General features: G+C 31.8%; 1 protein-coding gene across 2 annotated transcripts; it reads left to right on the top strand.

Moving 5' to 3' along the window:
- Nucleotides 1–725: 725 nt before the first annotated feature.
- Nucleotides 726–12722, top strand: LOC127735529 (RNA-binding protein MEX3B-like). 2 transcript variants are annotated; one of them, XM_052245719.1, is made up of 2 exons: nucleotides 726–1118; nucleotides 7417–12722. In XM_052245719.1, exons 1-2 carry the CDS (start codon nucleotides 878–880, stop codon nucleotides 8727–8729), a joined length of 1554 nt encoding a protein of 517 aa, XP_052101679.1. In that variant the 5' UTR covers nucleotides 726–877; the 3' UTR covers nucleotides 8730–12722. The 2 variants fall into 2 exon arrangements, with proteins under 2 accessions (XP_052101679.1, XP_052101680.1); XM_052245720.1 differs by lacking the exon at nucleotides 726–1118 and adding an exon at nucleotides 1319–1732.
- The last annotated feature ends 3164 nt before the right edge of the window (nucleotides 12723–15886 follow it).

Here is a 15886-nt window from a genome sequence, read left to right as displayed (position 1 = left end):
AAAAAAGTCATCATGAAAATACCATATTGTCTTTATGTGTGTCATACGTATTGATAAATCTAGTTATTTGACTATTGAAAATCTTAATCATTTTGTTGAGGTGAAAGAGAAAGCCAGGGACACAAAGTTGCTACACACAAATTCAACCATTTTTTATGTTGTCTTGTATTTTAATATTTGTTAAAATTGGCTAAGGTACACCAGAGACACATACAATACATATTTATATGTCTCTGGGTACATAACCATCCAACTTTGATAAAAAAAAAAAATGGTTTCATAGTCATAATTATGAATCAAACATAAAATATATAAATAGATACACGTAACACTATGGGATTCCGACTCTTACACGTGGTTTGAACAGAAAGACTTTTAAAATTAATAATAACTACTATATAAAGTTTGAAAGGTTAGTAGTAATAAGATAAGTTTTAAAATGTTAGAAGATTGCTAATATTCTTTATCTATATATGTTTGTAATACAATAATATATGAAAAAAATACAGGACTTTTGATTTCACTTTATTTCTAGTATGTTTAGCGCCTTTTTCCGCTTTATTGTCAATATCTAAATATAATCTGTTGTTATTGTTATGCCTGAAATCCCCACGAGGTCAAGACATTAACTCCTCCCAATTTGATTGATCAACCAATGAAATGATTCAATTATGAAAATACCGCGGAATCTTGGGAAAATGACGTCACTAAGGCATATTGGCTTTTGTACATCGTGATTAAAAATAGCAGACAGTTCGTATTCCGCTCTCAGCAACTGAGGTACTGACTGACAAAGGAATTTAGTGCATTTACATGGAATATATATAAATTTTCTATTTTTATATGCTATAACTTTGGATATAATATTATTTTCACAATGCCAGCGAATTTATTCACAGAGACTTTACCCGTTAACACTAATTTAGAGGAACAACGGGCACTGCACTTGGCTTTTGAGCTTTCGATGCTTGGATTAGATGAAGATAATAACAGTTCTAACATGAATGACTTAAGTGATAATGCTGCAGAGCTTCTGAAGAAAAACAACGGCGCAAATACAACCGAATGTGTTCCAGTTCCAAGTTCAGAGCATGTCGCAGAAATAGTTGGGAGACAAGGTAATATATATTGATAAATTCATTCATTCATGTGGATATACATCATTTATGGTCCAGTGCGTAATATTTGATGACACACGTGGTATCTAAAAGAATGTATAATGTAAATATGTCATGTACACAAATATTCATTAATTTGATACATTACTAGATAGATTTAGAGCTATGGAGCTGCAGAATTGTAACTATCGATTTTTTTTGTTCTATTCGTCATCTTTACATTATCTGGCGACCACGTGTTTGTATTTTGAACAAAGAAACTAATGTTGGTGCACTTGAACAAAGGGCTAGTTTGTTATTGCTTCTGATTAATATTTTGTATTAAAAAAAGGTTCAATTCATACGGGGTCGTGAAATAGCAAAATATAATTTAAATGTGTGTTGTTAAAAATAATAATATTGCTTGTCAAAATTGTTTTGTGGTCTTTAGTAGTACCAGTGGCTTTGTTTGGGTAAAGCACGTGTTGTTCGTGTACCATGTGCTGTGCTAAAATCACGGGGAAATAAACATCTTACATTCGCATGGCTAAAGGTTTTGCAAGAACTCCAGCTCAGAATGTTTTTAATGAATATTAACCAGAATTTAAGATCTGAACCTGAAATCTTCGCAAAATGTATGTACATGTCAGTGCAAAACGGATGTTTATCAACTTTTAATCGGAGGGGTTATTATGAAATTTAGGCTCAAGAACCAAGAGTAGCCATTTGGCGGATTAGCGGGTCTTTTTTCTTCAGATTTGTCGTTAAAAAGTACAATGTTTTTTTATATATATTGTACGTCAACCTTTGTCAACTAAAACAGTACACGGATCCAAGAATTTCGAAACATATTATAAAGTTGTAATGAAAAAAGTTTTGTGTCATAAATGATTCAGTTTTATGAAAATGAATTTTCATATTTGCATTTTTGCCTCATATATATATGAAAAATGATTGGTGTATAGTTTTGATTTGAATTATTTTGAAGTATTGATAAATTTCCTAAGAGTCGAAAAAATTTCAAATTGATTTAAAATATATTGCTGCCATATTCTTCATGTTATCATAGTTGCATGTAACTAAAATTTGTACAATATAATAGTAATTGACAGTGATGGCACATGCACCACATACCAATCTATATGATGTTGAAGTTTATTTTCATGGTTCTTTAAAATACATGCTTAATTTTGAATTTATCTATATATGGTTGTTTCCTATATTAATAAATGGATTTACCTTAGTCTATCTTTTGTAATTTGCAGATATTCTCATTAAAATAAATGTTGGTATCTCAATACTGCAGTATGTAATTTAACTAATCTTGTTAGAAAAAAAACCCCAAAAATAGCCCTATGAAACTGACTCAAATGATTGATTGACATTTGATGTACCACCTAGGTGAAACCAAATGAAAGGCACTGAATTAAGTTTGTTTAGGAGATCAGTTTACTGTTCATGTTAACAGATTGGCAAAACAATGCAAACAAATATGTGATGGCAAAAAAGTTTGTAGTTTGTAGGTTGGCACATTTCTTATGCCAGGAAAATAAAAGGCCATTTGAGTCTCCCTCCCTCTCTCTCTCCCCACTAAAAGAGAGATTACCTTTTCTGGTTAGTCAAACATGGTCAAGACATAGTGAAGCTAAATTCTTCTCAGTAAATTCTAAATTAAATATTAAAATTAACCGTTACAACAAGTGATTGATACATGCAAATCATTGGTGTCCTACGGCTGTTATCTGCTCTATGGTCAGGTTGTTGTCTCTTTGACACATTCCCCATTTCCATTCTCAATTTTATAAATATTTAAGAAAATTTCATGGTGAGGAAATCCTCTTTAAAAATTTTGGTCTTTAAGGGTTGGAGCTAAAAATATAAAAAAGGGTCTGTAAGGAGGCATACTTTGTTTTGTTTTAGTACTTGATGATGGTGTAAAGATATTGAGAACCTATTCTGTATGTAGCATCCACCTGACAATTTATTTAATAATGAAACAATGAGAATTATGTGAATGAATTAGTATTGGAAAATTAAACAGATCGTCTTGAGTATTTCAGAATTCAACATTATTAATTTTCAGAATTACCCAGAAGCCCTTTGGCCCAGGCTAGTAAAATTTTCCTGAAAATAGGCCTTATATGAGAAGCCATATAAGTTTGAGACAAATAGATTCAGCTTGTTAATCAGATTTTTGTTTTCATTTAAACATTAGGGTCGGTATGGGAAGTGCCCTCATCATGTACCCTTATTATCTAACATGTACTCTTTATCATGCCGAATTCATTTTCTAGTAACTATACTACATACATGTATGTACAGCACATTTAGTGACTACATTTATGATTGCGGACTTTATTTTTATTGTACATTATTTTGCTGTATCCATTGGTCACTGATGAAGTTTATGGTCAAGAACTTAGGTTAAACTGTCCAATGTAGGTCTAGTATTTGATTGTCTCAAGTCAGGGTACTTATTGGTTGCCGTTTCGGTAGAAAATTTGATGTTTGGGATGGGTTCAGTCTTGGGACAATTAAGGGATTGTCTTACATTGTAGGTATTCCCTGTTGATTTCTTTTGTGGTGAAGAGTTTTGAGTGGCTTTTTTTTATTTGTGGTATTATTGATTGTGAATTCTTTCAAAGGTGCAAAATAAAGAGAATTTTGCTTATACCAATGGAATTAGTAGATCTATCCAACTCTTTTAAGTATATAATGTGATAGTACCATGTTGGCAATAAAGATAAATAACAAAAAAACTCACATTCATGATTTCAGTAGTGATTTTCCTATATAAAATGTTTGCAATCATATGAATTAGATTAATCATTTTTGCTTATGGTCAAGACTTTGCGATAAAAAATGCAAACATGAACTTCTGAATAGAAAGAGATATTGGGATATATATCAATGACGTAAATAACCATAAAACATTTTTTGTGTTCTTTTATTATTCCACATGTTGTGTCAGTTAACCTAAGATTCTCCTTTGACAGAAAGTCATACTAATATAATACACTTAAGAAAATTATGAATGGTGCAAATATACAATGTGCTGTTAATCAGCATGGTTTCATCTTATCTTATATATAAAAAAACACTGGAAATTTGTCAAGTTTTGTGATGGGCTTGGTGTACTGGTTAGTTATCAGTTTAAATCTTCACTGTAATGTTTATATATATATATGTGGGATGCATGTACAGATTATTTATAGACTAGAACAGCTGAAATTGGATAAAAAGGGGGAGGTCTTTGTAGGAGAATTCATTCAGTCTGGAAGCAATTAAAAAATATTGTAATTTCTAGAATGTAATTTTTTTTTACATTTAACCAGTAAGAATTCTTAGTCAATTCGATCAGCATATAACCAATAACTATTTGATATATTTATTTTTGAAGACCATAGTGTTGTTCTATAATTTACAAATATACATGTACATGGCAATGCTAAATTTAATTCCACCCTAAACCTCTAAAAGAAGGTACCCTTAACTTGGTTTACCCCTGTTATTTAATTGGTTTTCAAACTCTTTAAGGCATCAAGATATATCTTTGGTTGGAGAAAATTGTTTAGCTTTTGCCATAGTTTGCACAAAATGTTCATTTTTAGCTCACCTGACCTGAAAGGTCAAGTGAGCTTTTCTCATCACTTTGCGTCCGTCGTCCGTCGTCCGTAAACTTTTACAAAAATCTTCTCCTCTGAAACTACTGGGCCAAATTTGACCAAACTTGGCCACAATCATCATTGGGGTATCTAGTTTAAAAAATGTGTCCGGTGACCCGGCCAACCAACCAAGATGGCCACCATGGCTAAAAATAGAACATAGGGGTAAAATGTAGATTTTGGCATATATCTCTGAAACCAAAGCATTTAGAGCAAATCTGACATGGGGTAAAATTGTTTATCAGGTCAAGATCTATCTGCCCTGAAATTTTCAGATGAATCGGACAACCCGTTGTTGGGTTGCTGCCCCTGAATTGGTAATTTTAAGGAAATTTTGCCGTTTTTGGTTATTATCTTGAATATTATTATAGATAGAGATAAACTGTAAACAGCAATAATGTTCAGCAAAGTAAGATCTACAAATAAGTCAACATGACCAAAATGGTCAGTTGACCCCTTAAGGAGTTATTGCCCTTTATAGTCAATTTTGAACCATTTTTCGTAAATTTTTGTAATCTTTTACAAAAATCTTCTCCTCTGAAACTACTAAAACAAATTTAACCAAACTTGTCCACAATCATCATTAGAGTATCTAGTTTAAAAAATGTGTCCGATGACCCCGCCCGCAAACCAAGATGGCCGACATGGCTAAAAAAGAGTACATAGGGTAAAATGCAGTTTTTGGCTCATATCTCTGAAACCAAAGCATTTAGAGCAAATCTGATGAGGATAAAATTGTTCATTAGGTCAAGATCTATCTGCCCTGAAATTTTCAGACCAATCAGGCAACCCGTTGTTGGGTTGCTGCCCCTGAATTGGTAATTTTAAGGAAATTTTGCCGTTTTTGGTTATTATCTTGAATATTATTATAGATAGAGATAAACTGTAAACAGCAATAATGTTCAGCAAAGTAAGATCTACAAATAAGTCAACATGACCAAAATGGTCAGTTGACCCCTTAAGGAGTTATTGCCCTTTATAGTCAATTTTTAACCATTTTTTCGTAAATTTTTGTAATTTTTTACAAAAATCTTCTCCTCTGAAACTACTAAGACAAATTTAACCAAACTTTTCCACAATCATCATTAGGGTATCTAGTTTAAAAAATGTGTCCGATGACCCTGCTTGCGAACCAAGATGGCTGACATGGCTAAAAAATAGTACATAGGGTAAAATGCAGTTTTTGGCTCATATCTCTGAAACCAAAGCATTTAGAGCAAATCTGATGAGAATAAAATTGTTCATTAGGTCAAGATCTATCTGCCCTGAAATTTTCAGACCAATCAGGCAACACGTTGTTGGGTTGCTGCCCCTGAATTGGTAATTTTAAGAAAATTTTGCAGCTTTTGGTTATTATCTTGAATATTATTATAGATAGAGATAAACTGTAAACAGCAATAATGTACAGCAAAGTTAGATCTACAAATAAGGCAACATGACCAAAATTGTCAATTGACCCCTTAAGGAGTTATTGCCCTTTATAGTCAATTTTTTACAATTTTCATAAATTTTGTAAATTTTTGTAAATTTTTACAAAGTATTTTCCACTGTAATTACTGGGCCAAGTTCATTATAGATAGAGATAGTAGTAAGGAGCAAGAATGTTCAGTAAAGTAAGATCTACAAACACATCACCATCACCAAAACACAATTTTGTCATGAATCCATCTGTGTCCTTTGTTTAATATGCACATAGACCAAGGTGAGCGACACAGGCTCTTTAGAGCCTCTAGTTCCATTTCTATCCCATACACCTAACCCTAATCCATATTTCTCACCAATTTTTGACTGAATTAATCAACCCTTGATAAAAGTTACTATCAATAATTTTAAAAAAAAGACACAAAGCCAGAAACTTGAAGCCATCTTTCGTACTTTTTCAAATATAAAGGATTGCTTGTTTTCCTCCTGAAGGTCTGATATGAAAATACCCGGTTAGAAGATAATTTAGATTGCTAATGAGACTACTCTGCACCAGAAACCAAATGACGTAGAAGTTTAGCAACTATTGGTCAGGTCTGGTGTTGATGTTCTTTCGGGCAATCCGGCTTCTTACAACAATAACAACTTACTGCCATGATATAGCCAAGAGTTCTGTCCTGATGTTAAACACCAACCATCAATCAATCTTATCCTCAGGCTACTTTTTCTGGAACTTTTACCAAATGGAAATAATCTTTAACTGGACTTGTTGAGAATTCACATGGATATTATTATGTTTTAAACCTTATGAAAAGGCATAAAATAGATGTGCAGGTAAAACTTTCCAGCACGTAAATTTTAAAATAGTTTCATTGTACATGTGGTGTAGGGTTAGGTACCCTAGGTGGGATAGAAAAGGAAAATTTAATATTTTATGCTAACAATGACAAATATAATGTACCCAGTCGCCTGTACTTTCAATCTGGGCCCAGAGAGTCCCATTAAGAAGGCTTTCCCTGTACATGCTAGCCACATTGAGTGGTCCCAATACCTTTGGCATTTTTTCTTGGAAATCCCTTTAAACTATGTTTGAAAGTATGGTATAATACTTTATCAGTTTTGTAATTGTTCAATGCTTGATATGTGCCCTGAAAATTTATTAAATGAAGTTTTTTGCATTGTTAATATTATTTGTTGTTGGGTTTTGATTTATTTAATATTATACTTTTCAGGTTGTAAGATAAAAGCATTGAGGGCAAAGACAAACACCTACATTAAGACGCCAGTTCGTGGAGAGGAACCAGTATTTGTTGTCACTGGGAGAAAAGAAGATGTCAACCTGGCCAAAAGGGAGATTCTGTCAGCAGCTGAGCACTTCAGCCAGATAAGAGCATCTAGGAGGAATAGTAGTGTTTCCAGTAATGGACCCCCCAGTCCCAGTGCTCCAGGACAGGTGACCATTCAGGTCAGAGTTCCTTATAAAGTGGTTGGTCTTGTAGTTGGACCAAAAGGTGCTACAATTAAAAGAATTCAGCAGCAGACCCACACATATATTGTTACACCTAGTCGAGATAAAGAACCTGTTTTCGAGGTAACTGGACTTGCAGAGAATGTGGATAAGGCCAAAATTGAAATAGAAAGTCATATAGCCATCCGTACTGGAGGTCAGATAGAGGGACAAGAAGATGACTTCCACAACAATGGGATAGACTCTGGTTTTCAGGAAATGAATGGGAACAATTTCCTTGCATTCAAGTCAATGAATGGATTCAATTCCTTCACTGACTATCAGAACACTCTGAATGGAAGTAAGCTTATGTCACAACGCAACTTTGAATCTTCAGTATTCAATTTCCCACCAGTCTCAAAGATTTCAGATTTCGCACCTCTGACAATGAACACTGGCTTCACTAATGGTTTCGGTATGTATGACAACGATGAAGGTTTTGGAGGGTCACCACAGTTTGACCAAATGCCACCCTCAAACTCCATTTGGCCAGATTCTATAACAGGACTTGGGGGATCATCTTTCCAACGTCGCTGTAGTAGTTTGGGTAGTGCAGCATCACAACACAGTCTATCACCACCACTTACAGATTCCAACAGCCAGTCCAGTGGTCAGAATTCACCACCAGTCTCCGATCTAGTCCGTCAAATGAATGGTGATTTCAATCCCTCGTCAACCACCACTGTTTCAACTGCTTTTGGAAACATCACAACTACTGCAAGCTATGCTCCAAGTTCATGCGATCAAGATATACTGTCCAGTGACAGCATTAGTGCATCAATCATCAACAATGTTGTGGATTCACCAAAAATGATGGGAGGAATATCCTGTCCTGTTAAAGTTCCAACATTGAATGGTCAACCACACCGACAGTGTTTAATGTGTTCAGAAAGTAACATTGTTGCAGCTCTTGTACCATGCGGACACAATCTGTTTTGTATGGAGTGTGCGAGTTTGATTGTGGAAAAGCCCGTTATGGACCGCCTATGTCCAGTTTGTCTCCAAACACCTACTCAGGCTATCCGAATATTTTCATAACAGATTCAGGACTTGTCATTTATCATTTCATCAAGACTTTCCTGCATTCAACAATCGGACTCTATGAGATTAAGTTATTATATGACATGGATATTATTATTATTTATGATAGGTACCGTACATAGTTTACATACCAACTTGTGCATTTATTGTCTCCTCAGGTGTTACAAATGTCAATTAAATCATGTAATCATTCATCTCACATTATCATATTGAAAATGTTACTTGGAATTCTCTAAAAAAGGGGGAGGGGAAAATAGTAATAAATGAACATAGTCCTGTTTTACTTGTATCCCTAGGAAAAACATGGTTTTTATAGACTAAATCCTATTAGTTCATAAGTTAAGCTAACAACCAAAGTTTTGATTAAGTAACTAGTATTCTCAATAATTTTATTTTGAATCCATTGTTCATGTATTGACATTTATAGCACAAGATGGTGATAGCATTGTTTTTTTTTTGTTGAAATATTATTTTTGTACCAGTTTGGCCAAATGAACAATTATTATTTTATTCTTGTGTTAATATATTGTAGTTTAGTTTTTTTTGTTAACTTTAAGATATTTTTGTTGTATTTATTCCTGAAGAAAGGAACTCGTAATTCGTTACAAGACTGTTAAATGCTCAATTCGTTAGTGCTTTTGTTTTTATTTTGGGACGCAGGTTGTGAAAACATGCAGCATTTGAAACAAAGATTTAAGAAAGAGTGTTTACTTTTTTTTAGGAGTGTAATTAAAATGTTTTGGATTTTTTTTTTTGCATTTTTGGTTCTAATAAATTTATGCATATGAAATGTAGTTAGAATTGACTTTAAATTCAAATAATTATTCAAATTTTACCATAATATATGATTATGGAATTTAGCACATATAGCTTTATTGTTGCGATGAAGGAAGACTATTGATTTGACTGCTTACAATTTTATTTGGTTTAACTTTTAATTTATTAAGGCATAATGTTAAAAAGAATCTTTCATGTTTTGGTGCAATTTTGTTTGTTGATTGTCTCATTAAATGTTTATATTGTATATACATAATATATATTATTAAGAGTTATATAAAGCATTTATTTTCATAGACAGAGCTGGAAGAGATCTGCATTTTATTAACAGTTGCAAAGTAGTATTGATTTTTTTGTGGTAGCATTTCTCCCTTCTAACTTCTTGATACATAGTAAATTTTAGACTAGAAATTTGAGTAAAAAGTGTTGTTTTTTAAAATATTATTGTAAATGGCAAAAAAATATTCTTTGGGTACTTTGGTGTCTGTTTTATTTAGTTGTTTAATCTACTTGCTCTGTGTCAATTATACATTTTTATTTTATAAATCCTTATAAATCATTTCATTTGCATCAGATATATTTGTGAACTGTTCATTTAGGGAAGAAGTTATTCCATTTTTATATAAAGTAAAAGTTTGCAGAAGAAAGACCAAAGCCAACTGGAAACAGTTCAGGGTTGTATTTTTCCATTCCATATGGTTGAGTTTTTATTTTGTTACTTGTTTTTAAGATATTTTATCTTTTTCATAATCCAAAATATAAATCTGCTTTTTATCATCTACACAATTTTCTTCTATTTTTTTTACATTTCTAGAGAGGTTGTCTCCCTTTGTCACCTAAAACAATGAAATCTATGCAGTTAAACACAAAATTGTTTATTCAGTCATTCAGATACATTTCTCATCATATCATTTTATTCATGAAGAATCCAACATTATAATTCATATAAGAGTTTTCATATCTAATACTGTAGAGTGGATTATTCTCTCCTCATTTTTCACTTCTTCAACCTGTTAGAGAGGTTTTATTTCTATATTTGAAGTCCTTGTTTCTGATATTCAATAAAGACCAAGTTAACATGCTAAAGGTATCTTAATCTTGAAATTAGTGAACATAATCACCAAGAAAATTTGTCCACTCTACAGTAGGATTTTATGTATATGTACTTAATCAAACGGTGACTGTGGCCTACTGCTTTTGCAGACCAGAATTTACAAAGATACTGAAAGAATTTCAACTTATGTATGATACCATTATATTTATACCATTTTTGTTAAGCTTCAATTCATCTCACAGTTAGTATTTACTATATGGTCCACCTAATTTCATCAAACAAGATATGCAATAAATGCCTATTTATTATTGGGTAATTTTCTCACTTGAATGTTTTCAGATAATCACAATATTATTTTTGTTTTAAATTATATTTTAATCCCACTGTCAAAAGTATTTTATAGTACTTGAAAAATAAAAGAAAGATTTTATTCTATATTATTATATAACAATTTTTGCACAATATTGTTCTGTAGTACAGAAGGGTGTGTGGATATGTGGATCATTTCAATTTAGATTTTCATTTTTATAGAACGTATTCCGAAGAAGATATGCAGTTACTATGGTTGTATTGTAAACTTGTTACTTTTGTACATAAAACTTATGCAAAGGTATTCAGCCATTATGTCCTTGATGGAATCTTTTCTTTTATAAGCTAACATTTTTTAGTTTGGTTCAAATTTTTACATTTTCTTTGCCAAAATTTTTGCTCCTAAGAACTTACAACAATGAGTAGTGCTTTAAATGTATTCAAGCATCGAACAAGTTAGCATTTTGTTAAATTTTTCGTAAAGATTTATATAGAATGATCTTCCTGACAAACCAATATTATAACACTGTGATATATGTTTAGCTTATTAGCTATGTTTACACCAGAAATTCTGATCAGTGATCAGTAAATTTTTTCTTCTACCGAAAACATATAAATGGCTTAAGAAGAATGAAATAAATTGTTTTGTTTCAATATTTCAAATGGCAAAGCAATTTAAAATTGAAATTTACAAGAGGCATGACAATTTATGGAAAATCCAGCTGCGTCTTTTTTTCATGGAAAAGGATGTTTTCGAATTGCAAAATCTATTTGATAGCTGCAAATTCATCACTTTGAAAGAGCTTTTTCGTTTTAAGGAAGTTTTTTTTTCATGAAATGATTTGATCTGATTAGATTTTCTGGTGTGTATGTTGTGTTAAATCAAATGGCTATATGTTGGACAAATTTTTTACATTTATATTTTATACTAGGCTTTGCTCGTTGTGAAAGATAAGTCGTGCCAGGGAATTTGGTTAGTGATATTCTAGTCTGTGTTGTATATAGAGCTTGTATATTTAAATTTCAATACTTCTATGCATTCTTTTTTCTTTCTGAGTAAATTTTGTCTGCTAGCAGAGCTAGTGAATTTTTCTCCTAAGGATTATGGACTTTAAACAATGCTTCCTATTCACAAACAAGTTGTAACTAAAGTTAGCTGCAAAAGGCTTCAAACATTTATTATACATGAAATTAGTTTAAAAAAAATAGATGGCTAAATCAAAAATCAGTCAAAAGACATGCACAGTACCGGTATTCATGGAATACATGATAGGTTGAAAGAAATTTGTTTCAAGACGCAACCTTTATGACTAAAAATGTATATTATAATGAATTTTGACAATGCAGATTTACATCAAAGTTCATAATTCTTCTAGTACCAAAGGTTGTATATAGATTTCCACTTTTTACTATCCTTTTAGATTTTGTTTTATATATGAAATACATGTACTTGTATTGAGTAAGATGTAAGTACATGTATCCCTGGCATGGCAGATATCTATGAAATGATCCAGTATATTTGTGTTAATTGTTTTTGAGGTATAATATATATATTATTTTGTATATTTGAAAGTTATTGCGAGAGATGAGCAGAAGTGATGCATAAGATGATAGTTTAGTATTTTCTATTTTATTATATTAACTTACATTTAAATTTGTCCCAAAATATTGAGTGTTGTAAGAATGTGTTCAAATTAAGCAAATACAAAGAAACTGTTTATGAAGTATATTTTATTTTAAAGGGCACGATAAGAGTAACTGCCTATGTATAATTATTATATTTCATGAATATCAAAGAATTATAAATTGTAAAAGTTTTATTTTTCTGCAAATAAAATTATAAACTACAATGGTGTGCAGTCATTATTAACAAAAAATACTTGCAAATGCTGTGGATTAGACACGAGTCGATAATCCTGGGGGAAAACATAATTTCAAGATCAATTGGGCTTTAAATACAAATACTGAATCCTCAAAATGTACTTGTATCCTTGAAGAGCCAGTGTTTTCTCAAACTTTACTGAATGGTTTCCATAAAACCTTGAATCTTATGTTAACTAGTGGCTTGATTTGGATGGCATTTTTTCTCTCATTCTAAGCTACCATTATTTTCTGGTGAACATTATGCAGAAGTCTATGGTATGCTGGAAGATACTGTTTTATTACCTACTCCCTTACAAACATAGTAATTGTAAAGTTAAGGTCAAAGTGCAATGAGCTCCAACAAAAAGCATTGTAAAATCGGGATGTTTGCAATAGGCTTGATTATTCTTTACACAGATTGGCATTTCATCAAACAAATTGTTCGAGATTTTCCGTGAATATTCTCTGTTGTCATATCTTGGAAGAAAATAAGTTGTCCATATCCTTGGTACCAGTCTTAACCTTGCGAAGTTTGTTAACCATCCATCATTTCAAAGATTGAAAAGACAACCCCACACGAAAAAAAATCTACATAAACAACAAACTACCTTCAACGATAGACACAAAGGTGTACTCAATATGTTAAGCTTAAAAAATAGAAACCTGTAAATACAATAAACAATCAACAGTCGGCCAATAACATCCAATTCCATTTTGGATAGTCAACAACATTAAGATTTGAATTGAAATCGAATACTGGGGTGAAGGATTTCTTAAGTCTAAGTAAAATTGAAAACTTGTGAATGGATATGTTAACTTGTAACATTCCCAGTAATGAAATAGTCTCTTCGTTGTTGAACGCAGTAGTGTATAGTCACCCCTGGTTGTCTATTTTGTGTTGGTGTTTCATGAATATACTCCCCATACAGCATGTCTATTGGCCTGGAAAGTTTATGCGTATTACCTTTTTAGTGAGAAAACAGGTCACGGTTTCTTCGAACATGTTCAACATACATTAATGAAGCGAAGTTCAACTGCGAGTTGAGAAATATCGTATCACTTTCGATACCGTGATATAATCTATTTATATCAACAAATTTTGTCAGTACATTCAGCTATTTTCTATTGTTAGTACAAAGCTTTACGTGAATACTTTGCTTTCTGTACACTTAACACATAAAACATACCCAACTATATCAGTCCTATTCAGGACCGATAACTCTGTCGATAAATATTGTCGGGTATATAATGTTGTTGAAATCAGAGCAATTGTATTATATGTCTCTGTTGAAATGTATACAATAACAATTTTTTTTACACAAGTTTAACTTTATATCGATTTATTGAATGCCTGGATTTTGCTTAAAATATTGAATTAAAAAAATAAATAATAAAATCATATTCAATGAAATCTCGTTTAATTTTTTACGAAATAATACAAAATCCATTTAAATTAAAATTTGAATCAAAATATTTCTTTAAAATAATTATAGAAACATAAATATTAGTTTGATTATATTTTTTTAAAGATTTTTTTTTATATTATTCATATTTTCTTAAAGTTTATTATGATACATACTTCTTCTGGTTTGACACGGGGAAGAGAAGATATTTATTTGTACAGTTATGAAAACTTTTGTATATCACAAAATTTAAACTCTGGTAATACATGTATACACAGGATGTTTAATGTCACCTGGTTGCTTTTGGTTTGCACGTCTACCTGACAATATATTGTTATGTAACATTACATCCAAAGTCAGAGTTCAACTGTTCGTCAAGTGATGGGATTTTGAAGGTATGGAATATTTATCTATAATAATTGTTGGGATTTTTTTCTCTCTTGGGACGTAAATATTTTTTTGTTCTAAAAGGAATGTATAAATATATTTCTAAAGAAAGATAAATTAAACAGAAAACAGGAAAAAAAAACTTTTAAAAAAAGAAGAGAAAAAATTTTATTATAAATTTTATTGTTAACTATTTTCTGGTAACAGTATATCCTGGATATCTGTCAAAATAAAATGTTCCCGTGTCACACTTAAAATAATATTTTTTTAATCAATAAATTTTGAAATCAATCATATCGAAATATCACCAAAGAAAATAACAGAAACATCAGAGATTCTACATGAAAATTAAATTAAATCAAGGGAAGTCTTACTATACAAATCCTCGATTTGATGCAACATTTCCATATACATCATCCGCCATTTTGAAAAATCCCGAAATATTCACTTTTTTCAATCGATTTTTGACCGAAATTGCCCAGAAATTAAACTGTTTTAAATAGTATTTTTCGCCAGATATATGTTTGAATATACTTAATCGATTTGCAAAGTTTTATTTTTATTAACGGAATTTCTTTATTTTTTATACAAGTAGACATGGGTATCGGTACATTTAGCATTGAGTCAACGGAGAAATAACGAGAAAAAGTACATGTTTTTACGATTCTCCAGTGACAGAATTTAATCAAAATTTAAACTGTTAGGACCAACATTGTTTGATAGAAATATGTTTGAATATCAAGGATTGATTTGCAAAAGTTAAAAAACGGGTCAGGTTCATGAGAAAACTAAACTTTATTGAAGCACCTATGCATTTTATATGGGGCAATATAATACAAAATGGCGGCTAGTATACGTCACAAAAGTCACGTGATGTCTGACTTAGTTGGATATGAGGAATTACAAAAAAAACACATAAAAAGGAATTACAAAAAAACTATGTATCATACAACAGATCATACAAACCATCGACTCCTCCGAGTAAAGAGATTTACAAACACCACACATAGCCTGATTTGGTACAGACACACACTGTACTTAGTGGTGCCTTAAACCAGTTACCCCCTCCTTTTTACTCATGTAAACCATGGGGCGTGAAAGTGAAGCTACCAAAGGATGACGTGGTGCCTTAAACCAGTTACCCCCTCCTTTTTACTCATGTAAACCATGGGGCGTGACTGAAAGTGAAGCTACCAAAGGATGACGTGGTGCCTTAAACCAGTTACCCCCTCCTTTTTACTCATGTAAACCATGGGGCGTGACTGAAAGTGAAGCTACCAAAGGATGACTACTAACATGAACCTCAGACTACTATAACGTTACAGTAGTCTCAGCTTGAACAAGGAAATAAAAACGACAAA

The sequence above is a fragment of the Mytilus californianus genome, unplaced genomic scaffold (assembly GCF_021869535.1).
Source record: "Mytilus californianus isolate M0D057914Y unplaced genomic scaffold, xbMytCali1.0.p SCAF_3, whole genome shotgun sequence".
Classification (NCBI taxonomy): domain Eukaryota; kingdom Metazoa; phylum Mollusca; class Bivalvia; order Mytilida; family Mytilidae; genus Mytilus; species Mytilus californianus.
This window is presented reverse-complemented; position numbering and strand designations above follow the sequence as displayed.

Excerpts from the sequence above, each read along its gene's own strand:
- LOC127735529 (XM_052245719.1), top strand. The coding sequence starts at position 878 with ATGCCAGCGAATTTATTCACAGAGACTTTACCCGTTAACACTAATTTA. Across the intron at positions 1,119-7,416 it reads AGAAATAGTTGGGAGACAAG|GTTGTAAGATAAAAGCATTG; the intron begins GTAATATATATT and ends TATACTTTTCAG.